The sequence below is a fragment of the Sinohyriopsis cumingii genome, chromosome 11, assembly GCF_028554795.1.
Source record: "Sinohyriopsis cumingii isolate HCF-2022 chromosome 11, ASM2855479v2, whole genome shotgun sequence".
Taxonomy (NCBI): Eukaryota; Metazoa; Mollusca; class Bivalvia; order Unionida; family Unionidae; genus Sinohyriopsis; species Sinohyriopsis cumingii.
In genome coordinates, this window is record NC_142971.1 from 32,950,195 (window position 1) to 32,976,708 (window position 26,514).

At 34.0% G+C, this 26,514-nt stretch overlaps 1 protein-coding gene across 1 annotated transcript in view; it reads right to left on the reverse strand.

Moving 5' to 3' along the window:
• Positions 1-26,514, reverse strand: part of LOC149787875 (protein CFAP20DC-like) — a 73,477-nt gene that overhangs the window by 40,807 nt on the left and 6,156 nt on the right. The window contains exons 3-9 of the mRNA XM_089974112.1: positions 26,134-26,227; positions 24,132-24,204; positions 19,613-19,727; positions 17,478-17,634; positions 16,493-16,584; positions 12,548-12,638; positions 8,721-8,836 (exon numbers count right to left, since the gene is read on the reverse strand). Of these exons, the coding sequence (XP_089830238.1) occupies positions 8,721-8,836; positions 12,548-12,638; positions 16,493-16,584; positions 17,478-17,634; positions 19,613-19,727; positions 24,132-24,204; positions 26,134-26,227 (738 nt within the window). The remainder of the gene's footprint in view (positions 1-8,720; positions 8,837-12,547; positions 12,639-16,492; positions 16,585-17,477; positions 17,635-19,612; positions 19,728-24,131; positions 24,205-26,133; positions 26,228-26,514) is intronic.

Sequence of the window (26,514 nt, forward strand, 5' to 3'; positions counted from 1 at the left end):
GTCCTTTTCACAAGATAATTGCAATGATGAGGATTAACTGTCAATTATTGCTGCTGGCTTTCTTACTTGTTTTCTTAAGACTAACCTTTACCTCTGTGCAGTTTGGCCACAGCTGACCAGAAATATCCAAGATGGCATGTTCTGGGAGAAAATAAGGCATATCAAAGGAAGAAATGGCATGTCCTTTGAGAAATTCACACGTATTGGTTATGGAAGATCAGTCAATATTTGGTGAAAACCATGTTTAAAAACTGCTGCAAAAAATGTACCAAATTTTAGGTCGGAATCTCTATTTTTCATTCAATCTCCCTATCGAGCTTTTGAAAAGTTGACAGGTATATTACTAACATGTTGCTACAGTCTGGCAAACCAAGTATGTAAATCGACATAAAAGACAACTTTTAACGATTAAAATATGAGCCAATTTATCCATGATATACCATCTGCATTTACATCTGGCCTTTTGTTTCACAAACTTTAATTACATTTTTATTCTAAAAAATTGATTCACTATTGATTTATTTTCTTTAAATATTGTTACAATGATCTTAAAATTATTTCAATATTATAATATGGCATAAACTTACTAAAAGCTTGTACCAGTGAATAATAAAAAAATTCAAATGAATTTTCAGGAAGCATCATTGTTGAGTAAGAAAACTGCAAAGACTGGAAAATCAAATCAATTGACTGCAAATTCAATTGTATTATTCCCATATGCCAATAATCACTCAAAATAATGTCTCTATTTCAGGGGAGAAAACTAAATCACATATTTGACTAATTCTAATGTTTAAGTGCACTTGTTTTTAAGACAATAAAATAATCAGAGATTGAGAAAAAAAAATTCAAAATCTGATGTGAAAACAAAATCATTCCTTTCTCAAACAAATAATTCACAAATTCGTCAAATTCAAGAATATGTCATATTTCTGATTAATGTTTGGTATAAACTTTCATAGAAAACTAAACAACATCAAATAATAAATCAAACTGAAAGGGTGACCCTGATCAAGCAAAGTAATCTATTTTAATAAAATTTTCTAAAATAAAACACATTTTCGCCAATATTTCAATTACAGGATATTCACTACTGAATAATAAAGAATCTGATCCTTTATTAGCTTTAAAAAAAATAGTGTAAAAAAAACCCCCACCTAATTCAGAAAAGTAAAAGACAGTAAAACTGTCCAAGTAAAATGAAGCTATTAATTAGCTAATAAATTTAGTTCGGCCATTAAGTTTTCTACTGCGCTCTTTCTTTGGGAAAAAAAGCAAAATAAGAACTATTTCAAATTATCCATCCTCAAGGAAAGTAATTTGTAGACATGTGAAATCAAGAGACCACAAATCAGTTGTTTTTGAAACAGGATTTTCTTTGTTTCAATGAATATTCTGATATCCAGTAACATAAGTGATCTTCATACAGTAGTATACAGACCCATTTTGTTATTTCAATCAAGTGGCAAATTAGCTGATGTCTTTGTGCAATCTGTGCAATCTCAGTCATAACACAAAGTGCAACCATGCCATATCAGCAAAATTCCATACTGATTAGTTTTAATTTGATAATTAAATCTTTGTTGCCTTCAGCTAAGGAAATTAAATGATTTAAATACTTTTTGGATAAATTAATGGTAAAGGAATTTAAAGACTCCAGGAAATATCTTCCCATAAACATCCAGGCTGCAATTCAGGTTAAAGACAAAATTTACATATTCACTGATTCAAATGCTCTCAAAAATAAAAAAACATGAGCATGTCTGACAAAATTTATGGAAGTAAACTATGACTGAATTTTTCTATACAAAAACTGCAAATATGGAAAGAAATCAAAATGTTTATAAGTAGATAATTACCTGGTTTTCATTTACTTATATATTCTTTTAGTCACACGTGGTTGTAAAAAGGGTTGCTTAATCAGGTCTTAAATGGAGAGGGAGTTTTATTTTTTCCAACACCTATATTAAATAAACTGCACACATTTCATTATCAGCACACATTTACCCTCCAATTGTCCACCTGAGATGCACGTATCATGGAAGACTCATATATTGTTGTTCTTCTTCGTAATGAGCGTAATGAGATATTTTGCTATTAAAACAAGTAATAACATTCATGATTTTCACAGGAAGACACATGTATTGTTGTTCTTCTTTGTAATGAGAAATTATGCTATTAAAACAAGTAATAACATTCATGACTTTCACATACTTATAATATTATAAAAACCTATAACATACATAAGCGTCATCATTACAATAGTGATTTAGTAAATAAACGATTTAGTGTTATCATATTTGAAGAATTTTTTTTAAAATCCTCTATTTAATCACTTATAATGTTAAACAATGGACTTTCTCCCCCATATGTATAGAATTCAATACAAATAACATAACTTTTTCCATAATGCAATTAAAGAACATGTAAAACAAGGGCCAAAACTGAATAAAGCATTGCTGGAAACTAGTAAAAATCAAACTCGAATGACATCTTCAGACAAAATTCCATTTCAAAGTTTGGTTTTAATACATAAAGTGCTTCAAAGTTACTAAACAGAAACTGATGGGTCGAGTTCAAACAGGGGCAAACGATAGGATCTGTACTTATAGATTTCAGGAAAGCTTTTGGCATGGTGGATCGTGAAATCCTTTTAAAAAAGCTGAAAGTTTACATGATTAAAGCACAACTAAATGGTTTACTTGATACTTATATGAAAGAACACATGTTTATGTAAATGATGATTTTACAAAAATGAAAAAATAAAATAGCAAGTCTTCCAAGACTCATTTTTAGGTCCATTACTGTTGTTATTATTTATTAATGACCTACTGTATATACTCATGTATAATCCAATTTGTGTATAAGCCAAAAAAAACCCCAAATAAACAGGTATAAACACTAAAAAGTGAGTGACCCACGTATAAGCCGACCCACAACTCTGTGACATCATGCAGTAAGTTTTAAATGCATATATTTAGGCAAACTTCTCTTAATAAAAATTAATGAAAAGAAATGGTATAAACTTGTCTGAAAAGTAATTTATTTAATTTTCTGTTTTCTTATTGTTTCTGCCTAAATTATATTTGTGTATAACTTGATCAAACAATGACAAGAATTGAGCATTCACGAGTTGTTGTAAGACTACCTCTCCCTTTTGACCCAATTATTGTTTGTTTATGCATTATTACATTGGACATTTTATATCAGTGCACTAATAATTACGTTTTTATTTTGCCTTGAAATTGTAAATACCTAACTTATTAAAATGTGATCCCAGTATGACAACACAGCAAACAACAATACGGTTCGATTCAATGCTCGCAATTAGTCAACAGAATGTATTTACAAATAGCACCACCGCATTGTAGGTTTAAACATGCACTGAATGAAGTACATTCTGCTGAATGAATTACATCCATTGGTGTCAAGTGATGGACACCACTGCACTAAACTTTAACGATATCTCCAAAATACAATAATGAAGTTTCAGCAATAATGCTTCGAAAATTATGCTAATGCCATAAAAGCTGAGCTGTAGATTGCTTTGATGCAAGCGACCTTACACCATACCTGTCAACTCTCATGCTGGGAGGAAAAAACTCCTGATTTTTAATGTTGTTCTACGCCCACCTCCTGATTTCATAATATCTCCAAATTTATTATACTATGTCGTCAATTTTCATTTATCCTTAAAAAGAAAAGTCCTACATAAATAGACATATTGTATGCAATCCATGGAAGCCATGTTCTGTTGTATCACCTGTGAATATTTTTGTGAAGAAATAATTACTTTACTAGAAAGAATTCGCTTCTTCAATAAATAGAATGTTAAATTTAAACATTACTCACATAAATGTACTATTTTTTTTTACCTCTACAAGAATAAAAAAATCAGAAAATAAACCTGAACAAAAACTAAACCACAACAATAAAACTTTCGACAATTTATTTCAATCCCAAGAATGATCATTATGAATACTACAACTCCATATGCTATAGCACCATTCCCACCAAAGAAACTTACACAATAGAACACCTGGAATTTTTATATCGTATACACAAACATTAATTACCATTGTTAAATTAAAAGAAGGATGGAAAATACATAACACACAGCATATGTGTCCTTAAAAAATTAATTCAGACTATATCGGTTTATAGTAAACAATACTAAATTACGAGCTGACAATAAGGAAATAAGGTCAGATATACAACGAAGGGAAAATAGTTGCCACATGTACGGTACTGTGAGGGTGCCTATTTTGGTTCCTTTAGTTCACCAAAATTGGGAATCCCTTATTTGCCAATCTGTTGCTGGTGCATACATAACACAGTAGTTTAGAATCTGGTTTCTCTGAATTATGATGGAGGGCCAGTCGTTTTCACAAAATAGTTGCATTGATAAGCAGGATTAACTGTTAATTAGTTGGGCTGGCTTTATTGCTTGTTTATTTAAGACTAACCTTTAGCTATTGTGCAGTTTGGCCACAGCTGACCTGAACATGAAATAAGGGCATGTCCTGGGGGAAAATATGGGGAATCACAGAGAAAAACGGCACATACTTTGCAAATTGCACGCATATTGGATCCGTAAGATCTGTCAATATTTAGTGAAAACAAGGTTTTAAAAATGCCATGAAAAACCCCCCAATTTTAGGCCCCAATCACCCTTTTTTTAAATTCAGTCTCCCTGCTTGAATTTTAAAACGTTTACAGGTATGCCTTATACCCCATTTTACAAAATTACAGTAATCATGCTAATATTATGGGATGAAAGGCAATTACACATCAATGTACTATAGTTGTCAAAATTCCCTCTTAACACAAGCCAGTTTCAGGATTTTAATAATGAACTGGCCTGTATTGCTGTTGGAAAACGAAAGACAAACAGGCCAACTATCAACAAAGAAATGTTCAAGTGTTCCATTGTGTGAATGTTATGATGTTGTTCAGCCAAAACACAAAACTAAAGTAGGTTTATAGCGATCTTAGTTGATTATAATGAGAATTTTAGCATTTATTATTACCACTCTGTGTGAACATGTAAGTTATGCTGGTTATATACCCTGTACAATTAAAATTGCGAACATTTTCATAAATATTACCTCAGTTTGTAGGATTGCTTAAATCACTGAAGATGAGTAACTCATGAGGGTGTGATTCAACGTAAATGAAACAGTTATTATGGACTAGCTGAATGTTATCTGGAAGAATGCAATTTGGTCGAAACAATGAATAAAGCAAAATCTGCATCTAATATGTTTGGGAATAAATAAGTGACACTATGCACGTTTTGCACTGCGTAAGTACTGTACATTATAGTTCAGCCTGGTCTCCCGGGTAAACTCAACCAGCCCCTGAATTATGAAGTCTATATTTACCTTTATTTAAATTTGTGTTGGAGAAATCAGAAAATATGCACATGCAAAATAATAACAAAATCAATCATAGTGCTTTATAACAGTTTAATAAGTGTAGGAACACCGAAAATGATTTTTCTTAATATGCATATGTCTTAGAACATGGAAAAAGTTATTTTTTTCGTGTCCCAAGATTTACAGCCATTACAGTAGTCAACAAAAAGATGTAAAAACTTGTCAAGTTTTGACATTAGCCAGCAGATAAGCTGACCCCCCCCCTTCTTCCAGGACTTTATTTTTTCCTAAATTATTCAGCTTATATGCAAGTATATAAACTACCATCATCTTTAAACAGGCAACAAAACATTATCAGACATCCAAAACACAAGAACTGGAAATTTCTTTAGAAGCTGCCCCAAACAAACTGGACAATTGGTGCATAAGTAATGGCATGGCAGTTAATATTGGTAAAACTAAAATATTACTTATTTCAACATGCCAAAGAGGAAACATTTTGATAGTGATGAGCTATGTCTAACATGAAAGGATACATGGAGAGGCCATTTAAAGTGCCCCAAGGTATGTGAAACAGCTTCAAGATAACCTGACTTGGGAATAGACTCCATATGTTGGGAAGCGACTTCAAAAAGGAAAAATCATGAAGCTGTTGAATGACCCGGAAAGGCAACCTGCTGCATCATGGCTATATAGGTCCCATCAGGTCAAGTTGAGCCTTGCAAGGTGAAAGCTCTGAGAAAAAGGCTGAAGAAAGCAGGTTTGAGAACAGTTTTGCTCAAATGCATTGCTTGTGTTTTCCTCTTCATACATTAAAGAATCTTAGAAGAAAGAATACATAAGAGGTGGTGGGTGATATATCCCCTTACCTTAAAGAAACCATTTCCAGTCCCCTACATTATCTGAGGCAGCTTCAAGGTATCCCAACTGGAAAATTGGTTCCATATTTCGGGGAGCAGATTCAAAAGGAAAAACTGTTTCCCTCCTGCAAATTTAGTATTAGTCATGAAGTTTCATCTTTACGAAGCTGCTGAATGACTCATAAAGGTAACCTTTTGCATCACGTGTGAATGTTCCTCCAGATCAAATTCAGCCTTTTAGGATGAAAGAGAACTGGTAAACACTGGAGAAATGTAGTCAGATCTCCATCCCACAGCATCAATAATTAGTTAGAGAACTGTTTCACTCATATGCACTGTTTGCGGCAGCTGTCCTAACCTCACAAGCCAATATGCAAAGCAAATTCATTGGTGTGGGTTTAGTTTGATAAGTAGAACAGATGGCCCACTTTATTCAGAATGAAAGTGTCCATATTGATGTATCTTCATTTGAAGGCAAAATGAGGCATGATCTCCCTCAATGTGATGGCTCAGCCCTCATGAAATACTACTTCAGACCTCGCACTGGGTCCTGGAGATGACCTTGAGATGAAGTGTCCAGATTCCACATGACTGCATAGTCTCAACAATGGAAGGCATTAGAACCTGTTGTTGCATTCCATCACAAACCGAAGAGCAAAAAGAGTTGATTGAATGTGCTTAGGTTTATGAAAAAGTGATAAGTGCTGCATTGTTACTGAAAGAATTCTGGGCAAAAGATTAGGAGGTGTGCTGAACATGATATCAGATCCCTAGAAAACGATTTGTTGGGTCCACATATCATTATGGTCAATTTTCCCCCTTTGGCAATGAAAAGATTGGAGCCTTCTCCCTACCAAGATCTGTGATATTGGGGGGCATGAATGTGTCATTTGAGATATGGAGAATCTCATGTGAAAATGATCAATCTCCATTAAACTCTTACACTTTGTTCAGAAGAACTGTGGTTCATTGACAGTTGTAGATTACGTAGGACTGCTTCCCAGTGGCATGTGCTTTAGGGACATCCCTGTGACCTTTTGTTGGTTGCCTTGCAAATCCCTCCACTGTAGCTGAGACTGTGAGGGATGGAAGGAATGTATCCAGGTGGCTCATTGAAAATTCCATCAACCTGATCATTGAAGATGAGATCAGAAGATGGAGGGTGTGAACGTAGCTTGGTCTATGATGGTGTTTAAGAAAGGTGGAGGTAGCGAGCATTGCAACTTGTTCCATCTGTTGTAGGTTCATAGCATTTTTTATAGTATCTACATAAATGAGCTGGATGCTATTGAGCTAACCATATATACAAAACTTACATGTACTTATCTGTCCACAGCGAAAACTACACAGCAACATAAAGGAGTTTTCTATAATATATGCAAAACCTGCACTTAAGAAAAAGAACTGAAGCATCATCATTGATACTTACAAGTCAATGCGACAATATCCATTACGAGACAATGGGGGCCCCGAGTGGCTGAGTGGTCAAAAGCGCTCTCCGTTACAGATCACTGCCATCTCACCTCTGTCTGCGTGGGTTCAAGTCTCAGATTTGACCAATGTGGGTATGTGAGAAAGCCTGCCAGTAGCTTCTCGTGGGTTGGTGGTTCTTTCAGGGGATTTCCCAGGTACTTCCTCTGCCATAAATACTGGCTGACATGTATAGCCTATCGTGTGCTGAAAAATGGCGTTAAACCCTACAACATCAACATCAACATCAACGAGACAATGTTACCTGTAGGAAAGGCCCAATGATATTCTGTACTGGTAAAATCAACAAAGCATCGTGTAAAACTCTGAATTAGACCCTAAGACAGCATAATAAAGAAACTGTATGTATCCTGACTAAGCAAAAATTATACAGCAATATTAAATGAGTTTTCTATATCATGCACCAGACCTTCACTTATTAGTGTGTTACAGCAATGTGTAAGGATGCCATCGTGACCCATGCATGAATTTACTAAAGGCACCTAAGTGTGTGAAAAAGGTAAAGTGATAATATAGAAAGTTACGAAACTTTTTCATCAGTGATTGGGAGAATTTTGTTTTGTTCACAATTTGTAGACTGTATATACTTCTCTTCGAAAATGAAACTCCTGCAACTTGTTTTGTGGTAGAAAACATCCAAACTGTTTTGGATGGATTTTTCAAGACCTCAATGTCTGTAGAGAGCATGCTACTCAATATGTGCAAATGTAGTAACTGACAATTTCATGGGCTCTGGCTCCAATCCCTGTATCAAGGGGAGGTCACTCTATATATCTGCCGACTAGGTGGGAAGATAACTTTTAGACTTTCAGCTACAATGTTTTTGCCTGGGAGGGCTTAATTTGTGAGGCAGCAGTAGATCTCCAAAGGTATTATGACTGGATAAAATATTTGAAGAAGAAACTGTTGACATTGTTACCACCAGAAAAGTGATTGCTATGTCTCACTTTCCACTAACATGGGCTCAATAAATATGATGTAAACAGCTTACATCTCTTGCAGATTTGCGATGTGTATTCTGTGAGACTGGTATGCCTGGAACCTTGGATCCAAAAGCTATGTGATAGGCATCATTCACTGAAGATCTTCTTCCACTGGCATTAAGATCTAATCCGAAGAAAAAAATCACAATTTTCTTAGTAATATTTATAAAATATGATGTTCTTCAATAAATAACCATAAGGTCTCACAAATAGAAAATATGACTTATATATGATCACGTGTTTGTTTTAACCTCAAGGTACCCACTTGAGCAGGCTGAGATCAAATGTATTGAAATGTTTTCATCATATACCATTTGCATCATTTGAGAAAAGTGTGTGTGTATGTGTGTGTGTGCAAGATTTGGATTTTTAACGTAGCTTTAAAAAAAAAAATCAGTCATATCACTATGATGTCTGCAATGTGGCGTTTTATAGTGATGTCTATCATTGGGGCATCATGCCCCACCCAATCACATTATCCTGACACCAGGCCAAACAGTCCTAACAAGACTTGCTCTAATGTGCAACATAAAATTGCTCAATTGATCCATAAAATTTTCCCAGATAAACTAATTTTTAATTTTTCAGCCAGTAGAATGAAAAATAATTTGTGCCCATATCTGTACTAAATACTCTTGTTAATTTAAAATTTATTCTCAGACTTTTTCTTTAAAGCTGAAATACAATGCTCAAAAGAAACTAAATTAAATTACTCAAAAAAAGTTAAAGAAAATTTAAGGATCAATCATGACAGGCCTCCTTTTGTCAGGAATTCAAAGAATTTTGTTGCATCACTGTCATAACTGAGTTAAAAAAAATTAATTTGTAATCAATAACAACTGTCTATTATAAATATGGAAAATCATATTTCAGTACATTATATAAACCTTTTTTTCCTCCACTAATGTCAACAAAGATATGTGTAGTTTTTATTATGTACTTAAAACTGTTTTTGGTCATCCTATTTTCTTTGTTGTTCTAGCAGAAATGTTACTAACAGAGCAAATTTCAAATGGCACTACTTATAATCTGTCAGATAATCTGCATGTACATCAGAAGAATAATCGTATGCATCATCAAAAAACAGAGCTGTAAATATTCACATTTTCTATTTTGCACAGGAGATATAAAATCCAATTCTCTTTTTGACAGATCTATAGTCAGCTTCCAATTTTAACTTATATCACATCTTCAATTTCTGAAAATATTTACCTGATACAATTTCAAACAAGCTGAGAATCCCTCATATCTTCAAACTTTGCTTCATCCACACAAACATTTTTAAATTTGAATAAATATATTCAACAACAGCAAACGCAATGTTAAATCCATGCTATTTTTAGTAGATGGTGCAGATTAATGTATTTGCTATCTTGCAAAGTTGTGATACAGAGTCTGAAGCAGGTAATAAAACAATCTGTACATATATACTTTACTGTAAGACACCTATAGCTATAAAGACAGATGAAAACACAGTGACAAAACAATCTGTACATATATACTGTACTGTAAGACACCTGTAGCTCAGTGACAAAACAATCTGTACACATATACTGTACTGTAAGACACCTACAGCTATAAAGAGAGATGAAACCACAGTGACAAAATTCTCTGAATCATAAACATGTCCTGTACATAGAGTAGAGTTTTAATTTAAGCCAAACATTGCACAATAATGCAGCCTGAATGGTCAATAGCATGTCAGTGATATAAATAACATTTTAAAGAATGAAGACATTATTATTATTACTACTAATATTATGCCAACACAAACAAAACAAGAATTCCTAAAAATATTACATAAACGACTGTTGCTCACAGAGACTGAATGGCTGAAAAGAATATCCAGGAATTCAAGATAAGACAACTGAGGAGTGTTGAAACCATCAGTGATATTCTTGAGCAATAAGATTTTCAAACTGTGGCAACCATGCTAGATGTAACAATGGCACCATTTTCATTAGGACAAACTAAACATCATAAGAAGTGAAAAACCCACGTTGATATGATCATCCACTCTGAAATAGTAGTGATAACAAGATTTTCAAGATGACTGCAGCCATATCTGAGGTTCAAGCAGATCCATTTTCATCTAGGACCAACTAGATATCATAAAACATCTTGTGGTGAAAACCTCATCTTAATACAATTTCCCGTTCAGGAGTAGTAGTAATAGATATTTTCAAGATGGCTGCCATGGTGTCACCATTTTCATTGGGACCAACAGGCAATAATAAGAATGATTTCAACGAAATCCCCATGTTGATATGACCATCCATTCAAAAGCAGTGACAAGAAGTTTATGATGACTACTGTGGTGGCCATACTGGATGTAATAGCAGCACACTTGTCACTGAGGACCAACATAATCTAAGGATGAATGTGTACATAGTTTAATGGCAATCCTGGAAGTAGCTTAGGAGGAGTAGAAATAACAAACTTGGGCTAATGGATGGACAGATGACATATATGACAGACATCTGGACAACCCAAAGCTCACCTGGTCTATGACCAGTAGAGCTAAAATTGAGATAAATATGTGTTATTATTATTAAAATAATTTGTTGATTTAAAAATCTCACAAAATTTCTCAATGTCATAATTATCATGAAATATATCATTATTTTAAAAATTACTTCTACTTTTACTTGCATTTGCGACTGATTTTGTATTTAAAAAAGTTATTGAGTCATCTGAATATTGTAATTATTACTTAGATTCCAAATACATGATTATAGTTCTCTGTGTTCTACAACAATACTATTAACAATAATATCTATAAAAAAGTCTCATTGTAGTCAAAGCACCTAAATTTTAAACACTACTTATTTATTAACCTAACAAAATTATAAAGCCAATTTTATTCAGACTTTATTATTGCACTATATGTGAAATACAATAAAAATAGGATTAAAATAAACCTACATTCAACTTATCATACATGTATATAATTCTGATTCTGTCACAGTGGTTTCATCTTCCTTTATTTTAATTTTAGCCATTATAGTGGCAGTTTTCTTGCATGCTGTATATAGTATAAATATACTGACACTTTTTTGTTACCTGTATATAGTATAAATATACTGACACTTTTTTGTTACCTGTATATAGTATAAATACACTGACACTTTTTTGTTACCTGCATGGGATTCTGTGTCATAACCTGCACTTCAATATGTTCATTTGGTTGATCCATTTCCTAAAAAGAGCAAGAATTTAGCACTGCACTCTGTGCTGACTTTAGTTTTTCCAAATCACAAAAACCTGCTCAAAAGAGCAAGGTATGGTTAGAAAGTTGTAAGGTATGAAAGGATTAAATAATTCTCAGTTTCAATGTAATTGTGCCAGGTCAATATTTTTGGAGAGAGAGATAGTGGCATATAATTCATACTGAATCAGAAGCTGACCAAAACCAAAGATGCAATGATTTTGTGCAATGTAAGTTATAAGCCACTGTAATAAACAGCTACTAAAATTCTAAGTTTAACATATCTTCAAATGTAATGAATCATCTCACTGGTCCAAAGTTACATTTGCTCACATCTAATTTTTGCACTCACTCAGTGATGCCGTGGTCATGATGTTCCGTGTGAGACGGTGCCAATAATGATTATAATAATTTCTTATTTAAATTCTATAAAATCTTTCAGAAATGGGATAAAATAATTTTTGAAAATCATCAGATATTAATTCTGTCTTTATGGAAATAAATATCCATTTTATGAATTCCATTAAAACTCAACAACAATAGTAACACAAGTACAGTGCTTAATTCTTGAAATGCAAAAAATGTATTCCCCAAAAATGTAAATCAGTGAACGGATATAGGATTTACCTAGGTCCAGGTTTGATAATGGATGACTGCTATCTGGTCCACAACCTGACCTCAACCTCTCTGCATGTTTTATCTTGTCTACTGTCAACAGCTACAAATTAAATTGATAAATATTATCCTCCGATATTTAAACCTCCATTATGCTTTTGAAATTTATGGCGAATGAATCCATAAAAGAATGCTTTTATAGAGAGATGATTTCAAAACAACACTGAAGAACTGTTTGAACAGCATATTCAAAGATAAAATTTGATAGCAATCATCAAACATTCAGCTATTCAATAAAAATGTACCTTACAATGGCTACCTTAGTGCATAGTGATTGCTGTACTCTCCACAATGAAAGATAATTGGAAGTATACTTTACAAAACATTAAATAGCCAAAGAAGTACTTCTGGATTCTTATAAGGTTTATTTATTCAAGCATAAATATTCTGAATTTTCATTAAACTGCTATTCTTAGTAAAAATAAAGATTTACATTTTAAGGTTTTGAAGGTTTCATCAGGAGGCCTTGCTGCAAAGCAGACTACAATAATTTTAGAAATAAAATGTTATAAATATTTTCCAAACTGAACCTGAGATTACTCATATGGCTTACATCTGCCAAACAGCCAAATGCAAGAGAAGTTATACCAGAAATCTGTATGTTTTCTAAAATAGTCTTTTCAAGTGTTGTTTTGCCTAATGTTATGAAAACATTTGTTTCAAGGTTTTTCAACTTTTGGTATCTTCATCAATACCTAATGACAAATTAGCATTATTAATTCTGCCCAATACTGAAAGGAATCTATGCCATGTTGCTTTCTGTCAAAGCCTGGTAAAATTCTCATGAGTGTTTATCTTTTTTAAATTCTTAGTAAATATTTCCTATCGATTCTATTAGCAGTTTTTGAGAAGCTACCAACAGTTGTTTTTGGGATTGGTTTTAGTAACATCAACCATATTTGAAGGTGGATTGGCATCATTTGTAAAAATCTGAATGCCCTTTACGTAAGGATGCTGTCACATTAGGTATAAATCTGTTTGTTTTTTTGAGTGGGTTTCGAAAGGAAATCATCTGAAGAATTTTCTAATTTTAGTAACAGTAGCCATATCTGCTGGTGAATCAACAAGCTTACAAGGCCTTCATACCAGGATGCTTTCTGTAAAAATTGGTCACATTAAACAATGCAGTTTCTGAAAAGTGAAGCAGCTTCAGAGAAGAAGTAATTTAAAGGTTTTTCTATTTTTATTAATGGTGGCCACATTTTATGGCAGACTGGCATCATTTGTACAAATTTAAATACCCTAATGCCATAAAACTTGGTAAAATTCTGTTAAGCAATTATTTAAGAAGGCACTTAAAGAGTTGTCCTTCTTTTAGTTGTTGTTGTGGGGTTTAACACCATTTTTCAGCACACGATAGGATATACATGGCAGCCAGTATTAATGGTGGACGAAGAAACAGGGGAAACCCCTTGGAAAGAACCACCAACCCACAAGAAGCTATTGGCAAGCTTTCTCACATCCCCACATTGGCTGAATCTGAGACTCGAACCGGTGCAGACAGAGGTGAGATGGCGGAGATTGCTTTAGACCACTCGGCCACTCGGGGCTCCTCCTTCTTGAAGCAACAGCAGCCATATTTTATGGTAGATCAACACATTTTTACAAAAAGTCAAAGGATTTGATCAAATTCTGTTAAGCAGTTTGAGAAGTTGTTAAAATTTTTAGTAATGGTAGCTATATTTGATGGCATACTGGCATGACTTGTACAATCATACAAACTTTCAAGCACTCTAGACGCAGATGCTTTCTATTAAGTTTGGTCAAGTTCATCTCTGCATCTTTTGAACAGAAATTGTTTAAATGGTTTCTGTTTTAAGTAATGGTAACTATATTTGATGGCAGATTGGTATCATTTGTACAAACTTGAAAGGCCCTCATGCCTCATGTCAAGACACTGTCTGCCAAGTTTGCCAAGTCTGGTTCAAAAGTCTGGTTCAAAATGGTTTAGTGTTTTCTGAGAAGAAACTGATAATAATGACAGATAGATGACAAATAACACATGCCACATGCAGTACCATACCATTAATTCATTTGGATTAAAGCCTAGTGAGGTTTATGAAATTAACTGGCTATGACATTAAATTAAAAAATGAATATCCAACTGAAGACTTTAAGAGCATCTCATAACAAAGTCTTGTTAATACATGATAAAGATAAATAAATAGACATGTACAGAAATGTCAACACCAACCTATGCAAAACAGGGCTGACAGCTTCAAAGAACTGGAATCTTAAAGGAAAATGAACTGCTTGGGACAAACCAAATTTATTACATATAAATTGTGAAGTATATTTGGTATCTACTTAATGTTTGCTTTTCTAGCACTGTTCTAAGGAATAATTTCTGTTTCTTTTCTGCAATCAACAAACAACTTTACCAGTGCACTGGATGTCAACAGATTTGTAAACTCTTCACCTGTGAAAGCAGTAACTGCCCATAATTGTGACACAGTTTAGTCCATTCAGAGGATGTAGGGGGCACTCACCAGTTATTATGTACTTTCGAGAGAGTGACATATGTAAGGTGAAGTTGTTTGCATTTAAAACATGCACAGTGGAGAGAATGTTGGCATACCTCTATGCTACTTTAACGTAATCTAGATGATATTTTTTTGGATATTGTACTTTTGGAAACTGTACATCATTTAAACACACTGCTAACTAAAATGACTGCTCCCTTGTGCTAAAAAATCTGCCTGAATTAGGCTACAGTACACTATCCATAGCAGCTATTAAAATAGGTAAATGAATTTTGCCAGACCAGACAATACCAGCTTCTGAAAGTGCAATGAATCAATTATCAAATATATCAAATGTAAAAAAAGTTATCGGCTCTTTTTTATACAGTTTACTTCTGATGTTCAGGAAGTGAAAATGACCAAGTGGAGCAAGCACTTTTTTGAAAGCTGCACATCTCGAGTAAGGCCAAGCTGTATACCCTATAACCCATATTACACCCATCAATCAAGGATGCGGCCAATGTGGGTATGTGAGAAAGCTTGCCAGTAGCTTCTCGTGGGTCGGTGGTTCTTCCCAGGGTTTTCCCGGGTTCTTCCTCCACCATTAATACTGGCCGCCATGCATAGCCTATCGTGTGCTGAAAAATGGCGTTAAACCCTACAACAACAACAACAACAACACCCATCAATCATACACCAAAATGATGGGAATTAAAGGTTCTTTGAATTATACCTAAGATAGACAAGGTCTTTTTTAAATAGCCAGTAAAACCAGAGAGGAAAGCCGGGTAAATTCTTTTTCTTTAAAATCCTAACCCTATGCAAAATACAAAACTGTAGAGCGCCACCACAACAAGATGACAGCTCAGAATGTATCAAAGTTTTGATAGATGTTAAAAAGTTTGGATTTATTATGGATATAATATCATATGAAAAACTATATGCCTCAGCTGTATCTTGGAGAATCTTGTGTGTCCCTTTGCAAACTTAAACACCGACGAATAAGAAAGCATGACACTTAATTAATCATTTATAGGGCTCAGTTACCTTGCTATATTGCTATATTGAAAAACAGGAGGGTAGGAAGTAGGAAGCACAAATATGACAGACTATTAAACTCATTCCTTGTGTAATCTGAATTCATCGTTGTTATAAGGACCAAGTGGTCTAAATCGCTCGACTTCACCAGTCACTACCATCTCACCTCTATTTGCATGGATTCTTGTCTTGGGATCGGCCAATGTGGGTATAAGAGAAAGCTTACCTGTAGCTTCCCATAAGTCACTGGTTCTTACTGGGGGTTTTCCTCCACCTGTTATACTGGCTGCTATGTATAGTCTATTGTGTGCTGAAAAATTCCATTAAACCCACAACAACTTCAGCTTTATTACATAGTTTAAAATCACTGTTATGTCACAAAGAGTTGTACACATACCTGCGTAATATGTTGCACATCATTAGCAAACTGAAACTTTTGTGGCACTGGTTCCAATTCACCAATATTACTTGGAGCACAACCATACAATTCTGACAAAAAAGACAAGTAAACAAGTAAGGAAACTTAAAATGCAACATTTTATCTTTAACAAAAAAGAACCTGAACTGGCAAGCTAAATTAATATGATCATAATTTGCAAGCACCACTGCATTTACACGAATCTCAACAATTTCAATTAATTATGACATTCTTGTGATATGCTAAATGGCACTGGTTATGTTGTTGCAATTAATGTGACTATTATGTTTGCAAACTTTGATTTCTTAAATAATTTGCATTACATCATGTGTGTGAACATTAATATATAATGGGCAACTTTAATTACTGTGCAGAAATGAAATTAGAAACAGATGGACAAGACAACACCCTAACATAATCTACTCTGAATTATGGCAGGCACACAAAACACTGTAATCAAAGATTACACAACTCAGGTCTTTGAAGCCTCCAGTCTCCAGTAGTTACTGTAAACAATAATTATCACGCACAAAATAAATTCATCCTAAGCTAATCCTGGCAGTATCAGTCTTCCAGCCAGATATTTCTCTCAGACAGTGTAAGTTAAAGTCACTTATTACCTACCATAAAGGCATTTTGTGTGAGCCTTAGTCACCAGTCACAAAATAAAAAAACGACATTGTTATTTTCTTATCAAACTGTAATCTGCCAAGCAGAATTTGCAACATTTATTATTTTACACATGGAAAAGATGAAATTTTTCATGTTTCATGGTATAGCAGCACAAAATTTGTTATGTACAACTGCTTTAACAGAGCACAAGGAAAACATATGATTTGTCCATGAATAAATTAAGAAAAAGGAAGTTTAATTACAATTCTCTGACACAGACCATATACCATTCATAACAAGACGGAGTTAAAAAAATCTCGTTAACTTGTGCAATTAAGAATATGTCTCTTACCCTCATCCCCAGCCGTGTCAGGTGGTTGAACTTTCATGGTGAAGATTTTCCTCACCTTGCAGTTTGCACTCAGATTGACTCCTTCAATGGCTTTATAGGTCTGACCGTTCCAGGTCTCTCCAACCATCGAAACCATGTCAAGGCACAAATTCAACCACTGAAAACAACAGACAATTTACTGCAGTTTCAACCAACACACATATCCACCTCCATTCCCACAAACATCTGTCCTCAGCAATGATGAGGCTGCCAGGAATTAGAGAGAGGGAGCTCCCCCACTGCATTCTAAAAGGGATGGAAGTCAGGAAAATTAGAGAGTATTATAAATCTTACATTAACCATTGAATTATGTGCTGTTCCTTTTTTACTTCCAAGTATCTTGTGCTCTGTTGAAACTGAAATCTTCACAGCATCTATACTGTAGCTGTATTAGCATACTGATATTTTCAGACATTCTGTTTCTGAATGTCAGTCTTTGCAGAGAAACCTTTCTCACAATCTGCAGTTTGGAGAGGCATGTGCATGGCTAGCTTTCCATCTTTAACAAAAACACAAGCTCTGATATTTTAACCAAACTTTTTTCCTTGATTTTGTGGGTTCATCAGATGCAGTCTGAGACCCTGACAACACCAACCTGGAGAGACTTTAACTGTTTCCATTTGATCAGAGGTCCCTGGGGATGTGTTCAAAATATCAACATCCTCCAAGTTATCAATGACATTGTTCAGTATCCTGATCCAAGTAAAAAGTCCTAGTAAATGGAACTTTGAATAAATCTCTTATCATCTTAAGACTGACCAATGTCTTGAGCATACATTAATGGATTTCCAGTCATGTGCAATCAAGCAGAAGGAAAGAGGCATAGAAAAGGTCACTGGACACACAAAATACACCTTGCTGATCAGACTAATGCAATCCACCTAACACAGTAAAACACAACCAGACTTCATGTAGATTACTTGCATATCATACATATTTATTTGTGGGAGTTTAGGTTTCATTCTGCAGGTTCTCACCCATAGTTTATTTTAAATCATGTGACAGTCAATTTTGCATGATTATCAGTCACATGGCCTGGCTTTATCATTGACCCAGTGTGACATCTGATAAAGTATGAACACAATACTGCAAAAAGAACTGCCTCACAATGATTAAATCATTTGAAAACTATTCCAAGCCATTCTTTTCACCAACAATAAACACTACTATTTCAGAAGCCCCAATGAAGTGACCTCTTTTCTTTAATGTTAAAACCATGCAGCTAGATTTAGACAAACTGACTTTTCTTGTGGATTGGAACTCTGATTTAAATACTTCCATTACAAGCCTCAGCAAGTTAGATCTTCAAAATAACTTCCCTTCAGTAGTTTCCTTTCTGTGAAAACAGTCTCTATCAGCTCCCTGAGAAAGTGCAGTTACAGGAATATTTCTATGACAGAGCCCCAAGATGATATCTATATTCAAAAGTCTTCATGTCATAAATTTTGGAATAATCAAACCAAAACAGGGCAATTTGATGAAAGCTGTCTTTGTTGTAATTAATTAAAAATCAGAACTAGCAATGAATATGAAATGCAGTTACATGGCAGGGGCTGGGGAAGGGTTTGTGGGGAAAACAAATGAGATGAGAGATTGCTGCTAAAATCTGAACAACTAACAGTTTTGTCCATTTTTTTAATGAACCAGACCACTAAAACTTAAGCAATTTTAAGAAACAATATTTTTTTTCTCCCAAAACAAGAAACTGCCATGAAGAAATCTAAAAGTAGAAACTGATTGAGAAGACAACTCAGTGAAGTAACTGGACTCACAGCTGGAATTCCCTAAATACACATGAAGTAGCTTTTGTATCAAGAAATAATATTGCCATTATTTCAATTAGGAGAGCTTGAGACTATTGTGTCTTTGCTTTGAATGCTTAAATGTCTTAAAAGCTATTAAAAAACTCTGAACATATAAATGCAACTTTTCATCCTTAAGGAATGGTAAAATGCATGCATCTTTTTTCTGGCAGCAACGTTGGTAATATTATGATTTTTTAAAACAGCTTTATGTTAAAAAAATTGCTAAATGTGATATAATACAGTTGAGGCTCTACAATCCAGGTACCCTTGTTTATTCATTTATTTATTTACCATTCCTCTCTTCAAGACTGTGAGGGGGATTCTGGCATGGAGAGGCGTGATCTGGGTGTCTTTCTGAGCACTGGAAAAACACAGTCGTCTTTTATTGTTCCCCATATCTGTCACCCTAAAACAGAACAAGATGATTTTGAAAAATAAAATGTAAATCAAATGTTCAACACATAAACAATATAACAATGATCACTTTATATTCAGTTTAATATTGTTGATCCATAAAAAGATTTTACAATGCAACAAGATGAGAATGTGTGTGTGTGTGATTTGGATTTTTAACACAGCTTTAAAAAAATTTCAGTCATATTGCTACAATGTCTGCAGTGTGACAGTTTATAGTGATGTCTAGCACTGGAGTATCATGCCACAGACATGTAGCATGATGTCCCACCCAGTCACATTATTCTGAGACCAGGCCAACCAGTCCTAACACTAACCTCTTAATGCTGAGCGCCAAGCGAGGAAGCTGTTAGTACCTTTTTTCTAAGTCTTTGGTATGACTCAGCCAGGAAAATGAAAATGAATTAAATGGGTATTTAAGTTGTGGTTCTGGTAAAGGGTCCTACTATCTAAACAGATAAATACTGAGGAGTTTAATTAATCCAAACTATGTTTATCTGGAAATCTTTCCACCTGGACACATTTCAATGAGAACAGAATTCCTAAACATTAATTTGCTCCATTAATCCAGAAATCCATGTTCCAGATCCAGAAATCAAAACTGGGGACCAAAGTGTAAAATTACTTTAAACTTGCCTCAATAATCTGAAAATAATGTGTCTAAAACTAAACAAATTTGTACAATCACATTTGAAAATACAGTCAGTCAGAAAACACAGATTCACCTACCCAAATTTGGAGGTGTGTCAATTTATCAGTCTCTGATTGGTCAAATTCTAGTGGCATGTTAAAGTTATAAATTGAGCACATAATCATGTGTCAAAAAACTTAAGTAGCATGACCATATTGTAAACCAGTGATGTATACAGAATGTCTGTTGTTTCTACTTGCTGATTGGGATGTTAATAAATAAATAAAGGCACTGGAATCAAATTGTCCAAACTTTTAAAATAACATATGGTTAATAAATTATGTGTATCATTAGGATTCTTTGTTGTTTACTAATTTTAAGTAACAATCACAAATAAAGTTGATTGAATAAACTTTGGACTTTATAAGGCTTCATTCACAGCAATGTCAAGTATTGGCTCATTAGCAGCTATCACAGTTGTAAAATACGACTTATAACAATGACTGCATTAGTTTACAATAAAAGATCTAACTTCAATGTATCAGTTTGTACTTTACACATTACATGCATCATGGTGACACCATCAAGGAAGCATAGATGAGTAGAGGTACCAGCAAGCAACAAAAAAAGATTTGCCAATAATTGTTTAAACTTACATTTATGTACAAGTGCATGTTATAATAAAGTGAAATAAATACAAGTCAACTGATTAATTGTAAAGATCACTGAATGTACATGTACAGCTAGCAGATACATGACCATGTATAATATATAACATTGTAAAATAAAAATGTATGTGACTCAATTATCCTGAAAACTCATTAATCTGGACATAATTACTGGATCTAAGGTGTCCAGATTATTGAGGTTCCACTCTAATTGTTTGTTTAATCTGAATTAATGGTTTGCTGTAACAAAAGAATCCAATAAAATTAATGTCCAATGAAAAGTGGTGACTCCAAAGTAACCCTTAATTCAATAGATGATCTTGCAAGAAGATTTCCTAGAAAAGAACTGACTTCTAAGAGAAATCAATGAAAAAAATACTCACAATCATGCAAAACATAGTATCAACCACAGAGATGGCTCTGGCATAAATAAAGTAGTCACAAAAAAATCACCATCCTCAATATTTCGTTGGCAATTTAAAAATAAAAAATGTTGCTATTTTCATATTACAGTACTAATTATTTATCATGATATTTCTGTTACCAAGGTAATACTGTCAACTTGAGCAGATGTTGAGATAAGTGTTGGGGGTGGCAGTAAAAAAAAATCAAATTTCACATACATTTAAAATTAATAATAGGAGACCTGTTGTCAGTGAGTAGGATTTACACTGAGAAAATAAATGGAAATTTTAATTAACTGAAGACAAAACCAGTCTGAAATGCATGTGTGTATTGACAACATAAAATTGTGTGGAAGAATCCATAATGATTGTAGTACAGTACACGTATATGAAAAATCCATGAATTTGAGTATGGATCACGTGTTAGCAAATATATATATCATTCACAACACGTTAGAAACACAAATAACTTGTATGAAAAATGTTAGTCCTCATTTGATCTATATCCAATTCTCAACAAACTCATGTCACTAAACAATTCAATGAGATATTTATTTTTGCCAGTAGCATGTGGCTTTATGGTTGTTTACATGCTACATGTACATGGCCTAGATTTTGGTCAGCTGAAGATAACTATCATCTTGCAGAGGCTACCAAGGGGAAGAGGCTGTTAATACGCAAATGAAAACACTTAAACAAAACAAAGAATTTAATAAAAATCTTTATGACCAAATATCTGTGTGTGTGATTTGGATTTTTAACATAGCCTTAACAATTTTTCAGTCATATTGCTACAACATCTGCAGTGTGACAGTTTATAGTCATGTCTAGCACTGGGGCATCATGCTGCAGACGTGTAACATGATGTCCTACCCAGTCATATTATCCTGACACCAGGCAAACCAGTCCTAACACTAACCTCTTAATGCTGAGCACCAAGCGAGGCAGCTGTACCATTTTTGTAAGTCTTTGGAATGACTCGGCTGGGGATTGAACCCACGACCTTCTGCTTCCGAGGCAGATGCTCTAACAACTAGGCCATCAGAACAGTGACCAAATATCTATGGTTCCAGTAGATTTGAAATTTAATTTGCATCTTATGCTGCATGTGGTAAACATAAACATTTTTCCTGCAAAGTAGAAAGTTGCATTGCACAATAAAAGTGTTCCAATCACTTTGGAAAATGCAACAATTGATCAGATTCCATTGCTTTTATTTAAGTTTGGTGCTGACTTCCTTTGATGAAAGGTGTTTTTATTGAAGATTGTAGTCAGGTTACTTTGTTGAAGGGTGCATGTGTTATTGAAGTCACAGGTAAATGCAAACTTTCAAGGACCAAACAAATGCCAGTTTGTTATTGTGGCAGTAACATAAAAAAACTATAAGAACACTGATTGAGACCACTTCTTTTTGTTTCATTTGCTTAGTTTTTTTTACAGAATAATCGGTGCTTCAAAGGTAATCAGTTTTCTTTGACCTTCAGCAAAACTATTTTTGGGGTGCATTTTTTATACTAAAAATACAAAAAAGGACATTTCACCAATTGCAGTCATTCCTGTTCCTGCCTTTGGAGGTTGACTGATTGTAGCTAATGCAGTAGCATGAATATCTGAGTGTATCACGGCATAGAGTACACAGGCCAGGTGTCTGCATAATCGGACCATGATGTACAAATGTGCTGTTAAGACATGTTGTCACTATGAACAAAGGATTTGTTTGTAACAATAGATAGATCCCAGTGAATTTTATATCCAAGTTTTTACCCTCCTTTCATGTTGCCTCTGAATTTCTCCACCCCAAACCCAGGATTGTATATACAGGTTTAAACAGCCAAAATACATTGTCGCCAAAAAAATCACCAGATGGTACATACTCTCACCAATAAGTAAACAAAAATCCCAATTTGTGATGCTGGCGAAGGCCAGACCCATCCCTGTCAACCACTCAATTCTGGACCATAAAGCAAAATTAGATATTTTGTTATATCACTATTCCCAAGAGTAACACCTTAAATGTGACTCTCCATTTTGAATACAAAGATCAACAAATTACACAAAATAATTAAGATAGAAGTCAAGGTACTTGGCTGTGGAGGTTAATCTCAAAATGATGCTAACACATCCACTGCATAATGATCAGTGAATTACCATATACACTCACTCATAGGATGAGTCCAACTACAAACTCAAAGAGCTGTCGCATAATCAGCAAAACAAATGACATAGACCCTTATCTGCAGGTGCATTATGCACAAGATGTATGTTGTGTGCAGTTGGACTTAACTTATAGGAAAGTATATACGGTAAATGCAATGAGCAGAGTAAAAATCATGTTAGTTGTGTAGAAACACAATTTCAGCAATATGAATACATGGAAAGGATTATATGCACACAAAAAATTTCTTAAACAATTTTGTCATAATGGTCAATGGTTCTTATTGTTGATATTCAAATGACAGATAATTTCGTGTATTTATGACAAAGCTAACAAATTACAATTACACGCAACTTGTTTCATGCCTATCCAAGCATTTAATCTGTGGGATATGATTTACACAGAGTTGCTGTATTCTTTCCAAAGAATGAATACTTTGACATCTGCTTATGCTAATTAATGTCATTTATTTTTACTATGGATTTAATTTTGATAATTAGATAATGAAGGTTTATGCTCAATACAATGTACTACCTACCCTAGCTCCATCGAGAAATCACTACCCTTGGGAATATATATTTGGATGATCAAGTACCTCTGAATGAGGGTCACTGAAATGGAAATTAATATCTATGAGTAGATGCCATCTAGAAAAAATAGTAAAATGTCCAGACTGATACGGATATAGATTTTGTCATGGAACTGGTTGTGTAAATAACAGTTGATTTTAAAATAATGACAACTGCAATCCGTTTGATTCCAATTATAACCATGTTTTTAATTTATGTCTCAAACACTAAGTTTTAACACCACAGTGGTTGATTTAATATGTATAAATAACTACACAGGAAATTTTAAATTTTGTCATGGATTAACAGGAAAAAAAATTGTCATCTACATTTAAAGATTCAAAAGGTGCTCTCTGTAAACATGGGACAAATCCACTTCCAGCACAGCATAGTTTGACCACTTACAGGTGTCTACACATAGCACTGTTTACTATTAGGCACCAACAACTGACCTTTACTGAGTATGTATGCATTAGCTTTTAATGACATATCAGCAAAATAATGGCTGTATGGTGCCAATTCAAAGTGAAGGTCTAAAATATAAAAATGAAAAACTTTATTCCTTCCAAATAAATGTAAACATGAAATAATACAAGATAAATGAGAAAAGGTCAAGATCTTAAATTTCTTTAATGTGTATATAAAATAAAATCTGAAATGTAATAAAAGAAATATTAACCCCTTAGCATAGAAGATTAGAATTTGTAAAACTGCATGCCTTAAAAAAAAAGAAGAGATTTCCTCAGTGGTACACCATCATGAAGTTCTTTCAATGAGCTCACATATAATTATTAGAGTGGAAATCAACACATGTAACTACAATGTGTTCCACTGTCAGTGGACATTGGCAGGATATGCACTCTAGGCAAGGTTCACCCTTCAGGAGGTAAACCACTCTTCACTGACAGGATGTTCTAAAGCTTGCTGTGGAGTTTTCATTATACATATTTTGCCAAATATAAGGAACATGCTGATTGATATCTTTTAATCCAAAAAATGTTTTCTTCACATATATAATTTATTTTCATTATGTTCCTGAATTATGCATCAGCCTTCTCATTAGCAGTCATCAGCTGGTTAAAAATCCTTCAACTTTATTAAATTGTAACATTACTGCAGTCTACTTTTACAACATTACCATTTTTTGCTATACTGATGCAGTTAGCATTACGCTTTTAATTCTGAGCTGGCTGCTTAAAAAGATGATCACAAGGTTGATATATGCAACACAAGATTACCATATATGCCTGTTATCATAATTGTATGTTTTTATTACAGTCTATTTACATTAGTATAACTAATGTATACTGCAATGCACATGTAGGATATACCCATCTACCATACTGACCATGGCACAAAGAAATGTGGCAGCTAATTTGAAGTAAGATTTTGCTGAGGAGAAAAGTAGACTTAACCTAGACAAGCAATTTTTGTTATTGAAACTATAGATCACAAAGACGACAATTTCTGAAATAAATTACAAAATATAACAAATGTCTGATCAGTCACATATACCATACATACTCACTTATAAGCTGGATCCTAATGCAAACTGCATAGTCCCAAATTTGCCTTTACATGAGCCTGCACATCTGGGTCTATGCAGTTAGGAGTAATTCGTTGAATAAACAAAATAGAACCTTATCTACTTTCCCATTTTGCAAAAGCAGATCTGGGACTATGTTGTTTGCAATTGGTCCTGACTTGTTAGCATATACAAACTGTATGTACGCAAAATGCAATAACTATGTACTTTTAAAAAAAGGGGTTTCCTTAGGAACCAAATACAATATATAAAGAAATATAATTTATGTTGTGCCAATACTAATATGTTGATGAATACTCAACTGTATATTGCTAGATATATCTTTTTAGTCTTTCCCTCCTTCTCCCTCTCTCTCTCTCTCTCTCCATTCATCTCTTGCTACAATAACTTTCTATCAAAGACCCATCTTAGGATAAACATCTTACAAGACTGGCGTGAATCCTTTGGAAGCTGCATTTTATTTGTTGCAGGTGACCCCTCCAATGCATACACATAGCTCTTAACATCTCTGTCATAAACCTGAAAATTACAGAAAAAAATATGTTAATGGCTAATTTTGCATATATTTAAAATCAAATAACTTAATATCAGTGTTGTTATTATCGTGAACAGAAGGCTGTAGAACTATCTGACATTTTCAAAGCACACTGCAAGGAGAAGTTGCAACTCACAATGATCTGGATTTTCTGATGCTTACAATTTGACATAATCTAGCAATCAAGATCATATTAATGTGACAATAATATGTATATATTGATATGAAAATTAAAATTTTTTTATTTCTGTTAACACATTTCATCTGTGGG